The sequence below is a fragment of the Salvelinus namaycush genome, chromosome 16, assembly GCF_016432855.1.
Source record: "Salvelinus namaycush isolate Seneca chromosome 16, SaNama_1.0, whole genome shotgun sequence".
Taxonomy (NCBI): Eukaryota; Metazoa; Chordata; class Actinopteri; order Salmoniformes; family Salmonidae; genus Salvelinus; species Salvelinus namaycush.
The window spans coordinates 22,735,097-22,749,565 of record NC_052322.1 but is presented as its reverse complement, the minus strand read 5'-3'; the positions used below and the strand labels follow the sequence as shown (position 1 = coordinate 22,749,565).

Genomic DNA, 14,469 nt, shown 5'->3' with positions numbered 1-14,469 from the left:
TCAGTATTTCAATAATCTCACCACTGACAGACCTATATTGGACATTGTGGCTGCTGCTCAGCAACCAGTTAGTATGGGTTGTGATGTGCGTCACACCTAAAACCATGTTTCAGATTCCTATCACTGACTGGCCACTGACTGACTGAAGCTTCTATCTACGTACTGTACGCTATGTAGTAGTGAATTTTTCTACCTTTTAATTTGGTTCCTTGACAACTGACAATCACTACATCAAACAAAGTCTTTTGACACATTGAATTGAGTCAGAGTCAAATTGCAAATCAGCAAAAACATTTTTACTGGTTGCCATGGTCCCCCAAAAAAACAATAACTTTGAGGGGAGGTTAGAGGAACTTTAGGAAGTTAAAACAATAGTATTCTTGTCAAAGGTTACGTGAAATGAGAACTTATAAAGGCACATCCTTAACTGTAACAATAACATCATGTGTATTCCCCATTTTAGAAAACAGATTGTGTATTGGTCTTCATAAGAGGATGCCATACAATTTCATAACACAACATCCCTCATGGAGTTTATTATATTTTATTTAGAAAATTACCGAATATGTCAAATGAGGTTTACAAACAGCCTTTCATTTACCTACTGTACTGCATACTGTAGTTAGTGTAGTATCTCATAGTAGTATATTGTAATCATGATATTCATTAAAAGTCAGTCTTCGGGTACATACAGCATTTCTGTGCAGTAAGGCAAAAAGACACTGCCCTCTATGAATATATACTGTAGCTGTCTGTAGAGCCAAGTAATTCTCCATCAATCAAATAGTGCTCCTTGCATATTGCTTTAAAGAAGGCATTTTTATGGGGAGAATAATCTTCCCATAAATGTAAGTGTCCCAGTGACCAAAGACTAGAGGATGGCTTAGTTGTACGGAATCCATATTAAGAACATCCTCCTCAGACCTCACCCCTCATATGGATTCTGTAATGGTGCAGTTCCATTGCCCCTCTTCATGCCCTCAGTCCCCCATCAGTCCTAGCTTCTTCAGGGCCTCCCGTCGGTCCTCTCCACTCTTGCTGTTGGGGCAGATGAGCACACTGATGCCATGGGAGCGGGGCAGCTTGTTCTGGGACTCCCCATGACCTGGCTGGGGGTGGGAGGCCTCACCCTGAACATTCACAAAGTCTTTCCCAGTTCCTAGGGAGGCGGGGCGGGGTCTAGAGTTGCGCAGGTTGCCAGGGGACAGTGCAACTTTGGGACCTTGGTTGGCCCTGAGGGAGGCATTACTGACCATGTAGCTGCTCAGGCCCTTGCCGGAGCGCTCCAGAGTCGCTGATTTGACCCCTATGTGAGGGGGAATATGCTTGGGTGGTGAAGGAAGTGTAGCAGGTGAGGGCAGAGCTTTGGCATTGTCACTGAATTGGGCTGGGACTGGGGCTGGGGTAGTGGCTGGGATGGGGACTGGGGCTGAGGTAGTGGGAGGGGCTGGGGTAGTCGCTGAAACTGGGGCTGGGACTAGTGCTGGAGTTAGTGCTGGGGCAGGAACTGGGGTAAGGGTGATGGCTGGGACTGGAGCTGGGGTAGGGATTTGGGCTGAGGCTTTGGTCTGGGTGGTAACCAGGCTGTGAGAAGGAGGGGGTGCCCATGACTTCCTGGATTTGGATGAAACAACAGGGCCTGAGTCTCCATCCTCAGTCTTCAGGAGCCCAAGCTTCCGTAGGGCCTCCCTGCGCACCTTCTGGGGGTCAATCATTGACCTGCCAATGGGCGAGGGGCCTGGGTGACTGTCTAACTTGTGAGACTTCAGGATGATGTTGGAGGGAAGCCTCTTGGGCTTAGGGGCCACAGCAGGCCGGCTCTTTGGTTCCAGGGCATCAGGAATGGGGGTGGGTAGGACATCTGAGGGGGAGGGTAGTGCTTGGGTACTGACAGGCAGATCAACACAGGGTTTAGAAGGTGGTGCATCTTGGGCTCCAGGGGAGGCTGGTGCAGCTCTCTTCATGGAGACCTGCCTGCGTAGTTGCTCCAGCTCACTGTAGGTCAGAGGACCTCTGAGTTCTGCAGGCACTGGAGGATCACTCTCTTCCTCTAGCTCATCATCCCTGAAGTCTGAGGGAGGGGGAATCAGCTTCAGATCCAGCTCAGACGGAACCTTAGTGTTGCACTTCGCAGGCTTGCTGTCTACAGAGACTCCTTTAGGCATGTTGTCCACAGAATCATCTGTGGGTAAATCTGACGTGGCTAATGAAGGGGTTGTTTTGGAGGTTTTAGATTCAGTGGACACCACCGGAACCTTTGTGATAGTGGCCAACCCAGGAGCTTTGATGTCAGAAGACAACTCTGAGGTCTTGGGCACAGTTGCTATCTTTGGAGCTTTAGGGTCTGTGACTACTTCTGGGACTGTGGGTTCAGTGATTACCTTTTGGGGTTTCAGATCAGTGACTGCCCCTGGGGTTCTCGGCTGGGTTGCTACTAATGGGGCTTTGGGCTCAATTGCTGCAGTTGGGACACTGGAATGGGTGGTTGCCCCTGTGACTTTGAGCTGGATACTGGCAAGGCCATTTGCCAGAAGAAGTGGTGTAGGCACTCGGCAGTTCAGATAGGACTTCCGATCTCTTCCTGAGTCGTCATGCTGGAGTTTTGATACATCTAGAAGACAGGCAGAAACAGCAGGAATTATTTTACTATCAAATTCTCACAGGTTGCTAAACTGGCTCGCACAATCCTGACCTAAAACCTGGACACATTTTTTAGTGTCCTGCATGGGAAAATCCTGATGAAACTATTTTTAGTCGTACTCACCCTCCAGTCTAGTCTGTCCGATAGAGAGGTGGTCATGTTTGGCTACCAGGCTGCTGGGGTCTGGTTCATCATTGGACAGGCCACTGTCCTCCTCCATCTCCAGGGACTCAATGGTGGACTCTAGAAACATGAGGCACGCCCGCTCCTCAACAGAGAGGTACTCCAGACTGTCATCACTCTGCCTCACACACACACGAAGAGGACACAAACACAAAGACAACAAAAAGAAGAAACCCATAAACATAGACAAACTAGAAATGTAGAGTACGAACAGATTCAGAATAAAATAACAATGCAATTAATTGCTACCCTTTAATCAAGATTACATAACTACTGTATGTAGAACTGTATGCCAGCCCAGCTAGCACATAATGTTCTGAGAACGATATGTTTCTTAGAGCTTGGTGGGAGCGTGGTTGTTCTATGGTCATTTTGCATAAAACATTCCCACAAATTATGGGAATGGTGCAGCATAGTTGCTTGGCTTTGGAACATTCTCAGCACATTTAAGGAACTTAACAAAAAAAAAACATGTTCTTGGTATTTCATTACTTTAACATAACTTTTCCTAAATGTTAGAATATGGTTACATTTTGGTAATTTTCTAGAAACGTTCTCCAACTGGTTTGATGTTGGAAAAGTTCTCAAAGAGTTTAGAAAATGTTAAGAAACAACGTTCTTCTGAGGGAATTTCAGTATTTCAGCATAACGTTTGTTACAGGTTTCCTCATGGTTCTATTTAAAGTAATGTTCTCAAATTGTTCCAAGAAGGTTAAGAACCAACGTTCTTCTGTGGAAATTTCAGTCCTTCAGACTAACTTTTCCTACTGGTTTCCTCATGGATTTATTTAAAGTCATGTTCTCAAATTGTTCCGAGAACATTAACACAAAACTTTCCATTAAAAAAAACACAAGAAATCTTTAGTAATGTTCAAAGAACGTTCTAAAAATATTATTTTAAAACATATACAGTACCAGTCAAAAGTTTGGACACACCTATTCATTCAAGGGTTTTTATTTATTTTTACTATTTTCTACATTGTAGAATAATAGTGAAGACATCAACATTGTGAAATAACATGAATGTAATCATGTAGTAACCAAAAGAGCTAAACAACTCTCAACTATATTTGAGATTCTTCAAAGTAGTCACCCTTTGCCTTGATGACAGCTTTGCACACGCTTGGCATTCTCTCAACCAGCTTCACCTGGAATGCTTTTCCAACAGTCTTGAAAGAGTTCCCACATATGCTGAGCACTGCTTTTCCTTCACTCTGCGGTCCAACTCATCCCAAACCATCTCAATTGGGTTGAAGTCAGGTGATTGTGGAGGCCAGGTCATCTGATGCAGCACTTCATCGCTCTCCTTCTTGGTCAAAAAGCCCTTACACAGCCTGGAGGTGTGTTGGGTCATTGTCCTGTTGAAAAACAAATTATAGTCCCACTAAGCACAAACCAGATGGGATGGCATTTCGCTGCAGAATGCTGTGGTAGCCATGTTGGTTAAGTGTGCCTTGAATTTTAAATAAATCACTGACAGTATCACCAGCAAAGCACCCCCACACCATCACACCTCCTCCTCCATGCTTCACGGTGGGAACCACACATGCGGAGATCATCCGTTCACCTACTCTGTGTCTCACAAAGACATGGCGGTTGGAACCAAAAATCTCAAATTTGGACTCATCAGACCAAAGGACAGATTTCCACCGGTCTAATGTCCATTGATTGTGTTTCTTGGCACAAGCACGTCTCTTCTTATTGGTGTCCTTTAGTAGTGGTTTCTTTGCAGCAATTCGACCGTGAAGGCCTGATTCACGCAGTCTCCTCTGAACAGTTGATATTGAGATGTGTCTGTTACTTGAACTCTGTGAAGCATTTATTTGGGCTGCAATTTCTGAGGCTGGTAACTCTAATTAACTTATCCTCTGCAGCAGAGGTAACTCTGGGTCTTCTTTTCCTGTGGCGGTCCTCATGAGAGCCAGTTTCATCATAGCGCTTGATAGTTTTTGCGACTGTAATTGAAAAAACTTTCAAAGTTCTTTAAATTTTCCGGATTGACTGACCTTCATGTCTTAAAGTAATGATGGACTGTCGTTTCTCTTTGTTTATTTGCGCTGTTCTTTCCATAATATTGACTTGTTATTTTACCAAATATGGCTATCTTCTGTATACCACCCCTACCTTGTCACAACACAACTGATTGGCTCAAACGCATTAAGAAGGAAAGAAATTCCACAAATTAACTTTTAACAAGGCACACCTGTTAATTGAAATACATTCCCGGTGACTACCTCATGAAGCTGTTTGAGAGAATGCCAAGTGTGTGCAAAACTGTCATCAAGGCAAAGGGTGGCTACTTTGAAGAATCTCTTGTTTAACATATTTTTGATTAGTACATGATTCCATGTGTGTTATTTCATAGTTTTGATGTCTTCACTATTATTCTACAATGTATGTAATAGTAAAAATAAAGCAAAACCCTGAAATGAGTAGTGTCCAAACTTTTGACTGGTACTGTACATTCCATTCTCAGCATCAACAAAACTCTCTATCCTCAATCATGTTAAGTGTGTTCAGGTGTGTTGGCCATGCCCACTAATTGGCAGCTCTTGATCTTAATGAGTGCTTATTTCCTTTGAAATGGGGTGTGTTTCAATAAACTAAAATGAACAGCTTTGTATGCGTAATTTTGTCGTTTTTGCATGCTAGCGCCATCCTGGTGGCGCAGCGGATTAATTCCATGGATAGAAAACAGAAGAATATAGGTTTGAATCTCACTGATACCGTGTCACAATAAAAAATACATGTGTTTGCATGACTAAGGAAATACATTTCCATCTGCGCTTTTAAGTTAGCAGTGTTATTAAAACATTCAATGAAAGTTAAGGAAGTTATTCATAAACCTCCAAATAACCTATAACCTGTTCTCACAACGTTTTAAAAAACTTTCAGTTTTACCAGTCAGGAAATGTATGGCTTCGTTCCCACAACCAATGTGAAACTAAAAATATACGTTTCCACAACTTCCAAGGAACCAAATATGCTAGCTGGGAGGTATGTCTGTGAACAATATATCCTTGTATAAAATTAGGTAAGGCCTTCAAACTCTTTTGGCTTGGTTTTCAGTTCTTAATAATCAGTCTCTCTGTTTCTCTCAGCTAATGTAGGCTGAACAGCACATTGAAGCCCAGTGAGACTGTAGACACAGCGCGGATCAAAGTTACGTTTACCTTTCACACAGCAGGGAGGGAAATAGAAATGACCTCAGTACTCCTCCCGGCTAGCTTTTAGCTTTCATCCTATACTGCACTGCCAGAGGAATGTATTGCAGTGGATTTTAGTGAGGGGCCACTGAACAGCTCTGAAATGAACAGACTGGGTCCTCAAAGCAGTCGCTCTCTCTCATTTCTCTCTCATTCTGTGGAACCTCTCAAAGGCCCCTCTCTGAACAAACATCTGAATCTCTCACCCACAACATGAACAAGCCCAGTAGCCCACTGACTCTTAGCATTGGGAGACAGTTGTACTACTGTATATAAACATATCAATTCATAGTCAATAAATCAAATCCAAGACGGGAGCGAGAAAGGCACTCTTTCATTTTTTGACATATTGCATCTAGCTAGATCAATTCCAAAATGTTTACCACAATGGCAGCAGTGCAGCACATAAACAAAAGAAAACATAAACCGGTGAAATCAGAGTCTCAGCTATTCTGCTGGTTAGTGGTTAAGGGTAAAGGAGGAAATAGCTTCTGCACGCACAAAGCCAGAGTTCATGCTGACCACACTGTCATAGCTCCCAGCGCTGTCCATATTGATCAAGGATTCCATGGCAACGCCGCCTGGCCACGTGTCACTCTTCGCCATGGCACAGGGACAGCGGGAGGAGCCAGGGCTTCAGGGGGCCTCTGCTAATTGGCTGGAAGTCACAGATGGATCCAGATGGGGAAGTAACTGGGGGGGAAAAATAAAGAAGTTTTAACGCTTGAGGCAAAAATCATTACATCATCATGATGATCCATTCTACAGAGCTTCCCTTGTGTAAATTGTGGCATTTCTCTATTACAGCCCGTGTGGTTAAAGATTAGGACATGTTATATACTCATACTATTGCTTTTAAGCCGGGACTTTTTTAGCAGTGACAAAGTTTGATCAGTGATATCATGGTAGAGCAAGACAAAGGAGCACGCCCCCATTCACATCAACGGGGCTGTAGTGGAGTGGGTCGAGAGCTAAAGTTCCTCGGTGTACACATCACTAAAGAATTATCATGGTCCGCACACACAACACAACCAACACAGTCGTGAAGAAGGCACGACAACGCCTCTTCCCCTTCAGGAGGCTGAAAAGATTCGGCATGGGACCTCAGATCCTCAAAAAGTACGATCCAGTACATCACTGGGGCTGAGCTCCCTGCCATCCAGGACCTCTATACCAGGCTGTGTCAGAGGAAGGCCGTAAAAATGGTCAAAAATGTCAGTCATCTAAGTCATAGACTGTTCTCTCTGCTACCGCACAGCAAGTGGAACCGATGCACCAAGTCTGGAACCAACAGGACCTTGAACAGCTTCTACCACCAAGCCATAAGACTGCTAAATAGCTAACCAAATAACTATCCGGACCATCTGCATTGACCCCCCTTTGCACCAACTATTTTGACTCATCACATACGCTGCTGCTACCACTTATTATCTATCCTATTGCCTAGTCACTTTATCCCTACCTATTTGTACATATCTACCTCAATTACCTTGTACCCCTGTACATCGACTCGGTACTGGTACCCCATGTATATAGCCAAGCTATCGTTACTCATTGTGTATTTATTCCACGTGTTATCTTTCTACTATTTTTCTCTCTGCATTGTTGATAAGGGTCCGTAAGTAAGCATTTCACTGTTAATCTACACCTGTTGTTTACGAACCATGTGACAAATCACATTTTATTTGACATCTCTGACAGTACTGTATATCCGTGTACAGGAGTGACAATAGTATGCATACTGTCTCTCTATTTAGCATCTATGTGCCCTTATCCAATAGAGGGATACACAGACAATGCCCTGGCCAAAGCTCAAGCAGTGAGAAAAGGAGAGGCTATTAATGAGCCATTCGGAAAGTATTCAGACCCCTTGACTTTTTCCACATTTTGTTTCATTACAGTCTTATTCTACAATGAATGAAGTAAAAAATGTTCCTCATCAATCTACACACAATACCACATAATGACAACGCAAAAAAGGTCTTTAGAAATGTTTGCAAAAAAAACAGAAATACCTTATTTACATAAGAATTGAGATCCTTTCCTATGGGCCTCGAAATTGAGCTCAAGTGCATCCTGTTTCCATTGATCATCCTTGAGGTGTTTCTACAACTTGATTGGAGTCCACCTCTGGTAAATGCAATTGATTGGGCATGATTTGGAAAGGCACACACCTGTATATATAAGGTCCCACAATTGACAGTGCATGCCAGAGCAAAAACCAAGCCATGAGGTCGAAGGAATTGTCCGTAGAGCTCGGAGACAGGACTGTGACGAGGCACAGATCTGGGGATGGGTACAGTGGCCTCCTTCATTCTTAAATGGAACTACCAAGACACTTCCTAGAGCTTTGTACCTGAGCCAAACTGAGCAATCGGGGGAGAAGGGCCTTGGGCAGGGAGGTGACCAAGAACCCGATGGTCACTCTGTTCCAGAGTTCCAGACGGAAGTCACACCTCAGTAAAAGGCACATGACAGCCCACTTGGAGTTTGCCAAAAGGCACCTAAAGGAATCTCAGACCACGAGAAACAAGATTCTCTGGTCTGATGAAACCAAGATTGAACTCTTTAGCCTGAATGCCAAGCGTCACGTCTGGAAGAAACCTGGCACCATCCCTACGGTGAAGCATGGTGGTGGCAGCATCATGCTGTGGGGATGTTTTTCAGTGGCAAGGACTAGGAGACTAGTCAGGATCTAGGGAAAGATGAACAGAGCAAAGTACAGCGAGATCGTTGATGAAAACCTGCTCCAGAGCACTCAGGACCTCAGACTGGGGCGAAGTTTCACCTTCCAACAAGACAACGACCCTAAGCACACAGCCAAGACAAGGCAGGAGTGGCTTCGGGACAAGTCTCTGAATTTCCTTGAGTGGCCCAGCCAGAGCCCGGACTTGAACCTGATCGAACATCTCTGGAGAGACTTGAAAATAGCTGTGCAGCGACGCTCCCCATCCAACCTGACAGAGCTTGAGAGGATCTGCAAAGAACAATGGGAGAAACTCCCCAAATACAGGTACGCCAAGCTTGTAGCATCATACCCAAAATGACTTGAGGTTGCAATCGCTGCCGAAGGTGCTTCAAGAAAGCACTGAGTAAAGGGTAAATGTGATATGAGATTTTAATTTTTAATACTTTTTTTTTTAAATCTAAAAACAGTTTTTGCTTTGACATTACGCGATATTGTGTGTAGACTGATGAGGAAAAAATATATTTAATCAATTTTAGAATAAGGTTGTAACAACAAAATGTGGAAAAAGTCAAGGGGTCTGAATACTTTCCGAATGCGCTGTATATCTTTAAAGTGCAAAGGAGCGTCCGGCATACGGCATGGTCTTGTTGTGGACTTTAAGCTCCACCTGGAGCAAAGAGGTGTAAGATCTTTAACCACACAATATTCTTATCCGGGCTACAGACGTACCTAAGCTCCTACTAAACCTTATAAAGTTGCACTGTGTGAATCCCATCACCCCATGCCAAGCCATGCCACCAACAAGCTGTTGGCATCCAGGCTTTACAGTAGTCAAAATACTGTAGATGTACTAGTGTTGACATAAAATGCATGAAGGTTTTTTTAATAGCAATTTCATTATAACATAAAATATCAAATTACATTTGACCATCAGTTACTATTCAGATTGTTTTCATTCATTTTACCGAGACATAGACCTAACAGCCTATACTGTTGCTCAACTCTTTCAGGTGACTCAGTGGCAATATAACTGTGTGTTTTATTGACTTCTATCATGAGACCATTTGATTACACATACAGAAACAGAAAGGAACAGTAATGATAGTGAATTTCCATTGAAGGCTACAGTGCGTTATTTCCACCAAAACCCTGAAGATCCGTCAACAGGCCACACAATGCTGCTGAATTACCTTGGGGTTTGGGTTGGGACAATTAATACAAAATATATTAATTACACTAATATTAAGCTATTGCCAAATATATCCTGGCACTCTGTACAGAATATCACCCCACCCAATGAAACAACGGCAGCTTAAGAAACATTTGGATCAATATAGGCCACACAGTACGGTGTTGGCAACAACCAACTAGAAAGCCCACTATCTGTTAACACAGTATTCCAGGGCTCCCACCCAGTTAGTCTAGAGGCTGATAATTAGGTATTCTGCCTGCCCCTCCCGTGAGGACATAATGGTATGAGCAACAGAGTGAAAGAGAATGTCCCAGCACCTCCCTACACACCTACAGGGCGGTAGTGGGAGAGACAGAAGCTTATACTCACTACACCCACCACAGAGATGTAATACACCTAGGAATGTCACTTTGCCTACTTCCTATGGTTTGTCATTGAACTAAGCGCCCTGGCTGGCGCCCTATACGATGATGTACCTCTGTGCATTTCAGGTAAATTTCAAAGCAGAATGGGAAATATAGAGAGAGCCTATCAGGTGCATTGTTAACGAAAAGGGGTAGCACTGGTGTCCACTGTCTGGCTTGCCCTTCCATGCACTATGAACCGTTGAAAGCTGTGGGATTCAGGATGGTGATTGCCTTGGATTCCATTTCAATGAGTGACAATGATCTTACTGTGTCGATAAAAAAGGAAATATGTGTCCTGTAACATGAAGGACAGGCAGAGCAAGAACTAGTTAATGATTTACAGTAAATAAACAGACATTCACAACATGTTGTGCAACTCCCAACCTGCACAGATAACATGCATGAATGTGAAGCTTGGTACTGAGTCAGTTTGCACCTGCACCATTATAATGTCAATGTTGGGCCGGCTTTGGGAGTGGTTTTGTGAATTGGCAAATCTCAGGTATGCATTGACACATATTACTAACCTATAGCTCACATTAGAGCACACCCTTTGGTTTTGCCACCATACCACATAACAGTGATAATGATGTTGAATCATGTGTCAATCATCTCTCATGGGAAAACCTTCCCACGGTACACCTGTCTGACTCCATTAACCAACATGTTGGAGCAAGTCAGACAATTTTTATCTCCAGAATGCAACAAACTTTGAAAGGCGGTGACCATCGAGATGAGCATGATGAAAGACTTTGCTCTCAGACAGTCACACAGAGTATCTGCGCATGTGTACGGGTGTGCTTCACGCTGCTACAACATGGTAGCTGGGTCATTCCTACAATGCGCTGCCTTTTCTATCCCCAGGAAATATCACTTCTCATTTAGTGTCAAATGTGGATTCCAAATGGCTTTAAATATAAGGTCAGGTGTCCTTTACCTTAAAAACACAAAAATATGGATCTTGAAATTGAATGTTATACATTTTGAACACTTTTCTTCAGTGGATGTAGCCTGGGGTTTTTTCCACACGAGAAATATAAGCCATAAAATAATAAAATATTTATAGTCCTAGTTAAATTCTCTCTCATTAATACGTTTTTTAATTGTATTTATGATTATTTTATATTAGATTTTCTGTGTGTCCCTGATATCACTTTCCTTCGTTAGTTTGTTGTAATTCTCCATTTAAGAAAACAACCCTGTCCTACAATGACACCACATTCAGGAAGTGTCATAATTTCTTTGGTGGGAAAACAATGGGGCAAAGCTAGATATAAACACTCAGTTTTATCCATTTTTCATGTTATTAGTCTGCATGTCCCACTCATAAATGTCCACTCGTTAGGCTAAATTATAGAGACATTTTACCAAATGTAAAAATGCCCAAATACTTTTGATAGAGAAGTTAAAATCCTGTTCAACTGCTCAATCTTATTCACTCACAGAGCTATGGCTAATTTAGGCTCCAAATGTCCACCCTGTTAGGATTATGCAGGTTGGAAAATGTACCTAAAAAAAATGTAAGTGTCAGCTTAACCAGTATATTTTAGAATATATATTATATATGTCCTTTTTCTGAAAGAATGCAAAAAAAACAAGGAACCACATGCATTGTAGGAATGACCCAGCTAGCTATGGGACTAAAACAGCTGAATAGTTTAGCTTTGCGCTTCAACGCTCCTTGATGTGGAAATTGACCCACTTCGACAGTTTACTTCATGCGTCCTCGCCAGCTCACTGAGTCTACCTTTAAACCTAACCTACACTATGACCTGACCCATCCCCTTATGCATTACTGACCCACAGTGGCAAGGAGTTACATCCCTAAAAACAAAAAACTGGTTCCTAGCCTCCCAGGCATAGAGTTCTTTCTGTCCCTAATACTAAAACTATAAATATATATATTTTTAAATAAAACTTTAACTAAATAAAACCTATTAAAGTGGATCTGAAAACTAACTGAAACTAAACTGAATTTCAAATACAAATATTAAAATTAATAGAAGTAAAAACGACTATAAAAACACAAAACTATAATAACCTTGCCCCTGACAGCATGACACTCATGTAAATTAAGCCTCTGTCCAAAGCTAACCTGTATTCAACACACATCCACAGCGGACCAACAGTCAAACGTTGGTCATAATTATATATTTTTTAAACTGTTCAGTAAAATATTGTTACCATTACCATTACCAAGAATAGTGTAGCCTCATAGACTATGGATGATCTACACATCGCATAGGATTCCAACCTTGTCAATTCATGCGTGAAAGCATAAAAACTTGAACGTTTCGTAGAGCCTAAATACTTAAAGGACAATGCAAGTATAAAAAGAGAAACGCACCTGAGAGCAGAAGAATAGTACTATTCCCTTTTCACAAAGTTACTTTGCACTCAAAGAAACGTGATATCTTCAAAATTATCCAAAGTAATTTAAATACAATTACGGTTTTCTGTGCAACTATCCTATCTGCCTTGTCAAATCAGTCTTGTTGAAGTTCAGGTGAGTGAGGCTCCCGCCCCCTAATTCCATTGTGTCCAATCAGCACATATCTGATCTACCGTGTCTTTGGTAGAGCCAATGGGATAACAGAGAAATTGCTCACGTTTCAAGCAGGATAATGACACTGAGGTACACAGGGGTAATACTGGCAATACGGGTGTTATAAATCTTTTCTTATTAACTCTCAGTGAACCTGGATCCATACTTGAATATTATGCACAAATAATTTATTAGGCCTCATTGACATGTAGGCTAATGGTATGATATATTACATATGATACATTTATTTGTATTTTTTAATTTATTTTTATTTAACCTTTATTTAACTAGGCAAAATTATCGGGGAACCGATCTAGCAACCTTTCGGTTACTAGCCCAACGCTCTAACCACTAGGCTACCTGCACATATCTTAAGTGAAGTACAAAACCGTTGGACTGTATGCAACATACATGAACTGCAATGGATTTGCAATTACATAAATCCAATGGTTGTCATTCCAAAAATGAAAATCAATAACTTTGCATAGAGTATTTCCGCTGCACACATTATAACACATATTTCCATGATGACTGTTGTCAAATTATACAACGGGTGGGTCTAATCCTGGATGGTTATCCAATCCTGGATGGTGATCCACAAATTACCACCGGCTAAATCTATGACGTATTTACTCTGTTCCGTTTGACTGCGCAATCCACTGTCTCATCAACTCAGCCAGGCTATTTATATTCTAGATCTACACGGTGAAAATAATCTAGACATTATCTCCCAACCAGACTAGTGTTTGGTTTTCAACAGCAGAGGTTTGTAATAACCTTGCTGTCTGCCTCTCCGACATTTGCAACATTGAAATTCGATCTCCAGCAGTCCCTATGTATGGTAATGAAAGTGTTGGGAAACTGGAGGAGACAGACAGGCTGGCAGTTTCTCAGCCAGTCGAAATCATGAATCAGCCACATTTTTTTATGGATATATACTAAGAAATGTCAATAGAAAAACACAAAATGCAGCTCATTTGCTAGCTTCAGTTTGAAGTGATTGTGTTAGCTGAGTAGTTGGCTATCTCTTCTGAGCAGTGTGGCCTATGCCAGGCGAAATCGCACATCATTAGCGCATTGTTATGGATGTATCCCCCCCAAAATCACTAGAAGACAGTTTAAACAAATGAAAATGCAGCTACTTTGCTGTTATTCTGGCTACACTGTTTGACGTGACTGTGTTAGCCAACTTTGGCTAGCTAGCAAGCAAGGGAAGAACTTTGCCAGCCATCATGGCAACAGAACATTTAGAACGAATGACTGGGTCGCGTCGATAGATTTAGAACAAAAAGACGACTGGGTCGCATCTCTGGCAGTGTTTTGGATACATATATAACAATGAGCTAATGATCGCCTGGCATTTAAAAAGTGCTCTCTCGTCAGGACACAGTTCAGAGGAGGTAGCCAACTACACAGCTAATGCATTCACTTCAAACTGAAGCTGGTAAGACAGCAAACTAGCGGTATTTCATGTCGTTTGACCTGTTTTGCTATTGACATTTATTTGTATATATCCATAAAAATTATGCTGATTCATGCTTTCAACTGGCTGAGAAAATATGTCAGTTCATTCTATTGGTTAGGTTGCCAGAGACACGACCCATAT

At 42.1% G+C, this 14,469-nt stretch overlaps 1 protein-coding gene across 2 annotated transcripts; it reads right to left on the bottom strand.

The window, feature by feature from the left end:
• Window positions 1–274: 274 nt before the first annotated feature.
• LOC120061194 (specifically androgen-regulated gene protein-like) lies at window positions 275–12,846 on the bottom strand. 2 transcript variants are annotated; one of them, XM_039010806.1, is made up of 4 exons: window positions 12,666–12,846; window positions 6,532–6,723; window positions 2,765–2,942; window positions 275–2,611 (listed from the first exon to the last, which is right to left on the bottom strand). In XM_039010806.1, exons 2-4 carry the CDS (start codon window positions 6,634–6,636, stop codon window positions 981–983), a joined length of 1,914 nt encoding a protein of 637 aa, XP_038866734.1. In that variant the 5' UTR covers window positions 6,637–6,723; window positions 12,666–12,846; the 3' UTR covers window positions 275–980. The 2 variants fall into 2 exon arrangements, with proteins under 2 accessions (XP_038866734.1, XP_038866735.1); XM_039010807.1 differs by lacking the exons at window positions 6,532–6,723; window positions 12,666–12,846 and adding an exon at window positions 5,726–6,300.
• Between the last annotated feature and the right edge of the window lie 1,623 nt (window positions 12,847–14,469).

Coding starts and splice junctions, on each gene's coding strand:
- LOC120061194 (XM_039010806.1), bottom strand. CDS start 6,636: ATGGCGAAGAGTGACACGTGGCCAGGCGGCGTTGCCATGGAATCCTTG. Junction 2,943..6,531: donor TCAGCATGAACTCTGGCTTT/GTGCGTGCAGAA, acceptor TGTGTGAGGCAG/AGTGATGACAGTCTGGAGTA. Junction 2,612..2,764: donor CGGACAGACTAGACTGGAGG/GTGAGTACGACT, acceptor CCTGTCTTCTAG/ATGTATCAAAACTCCAGCAT.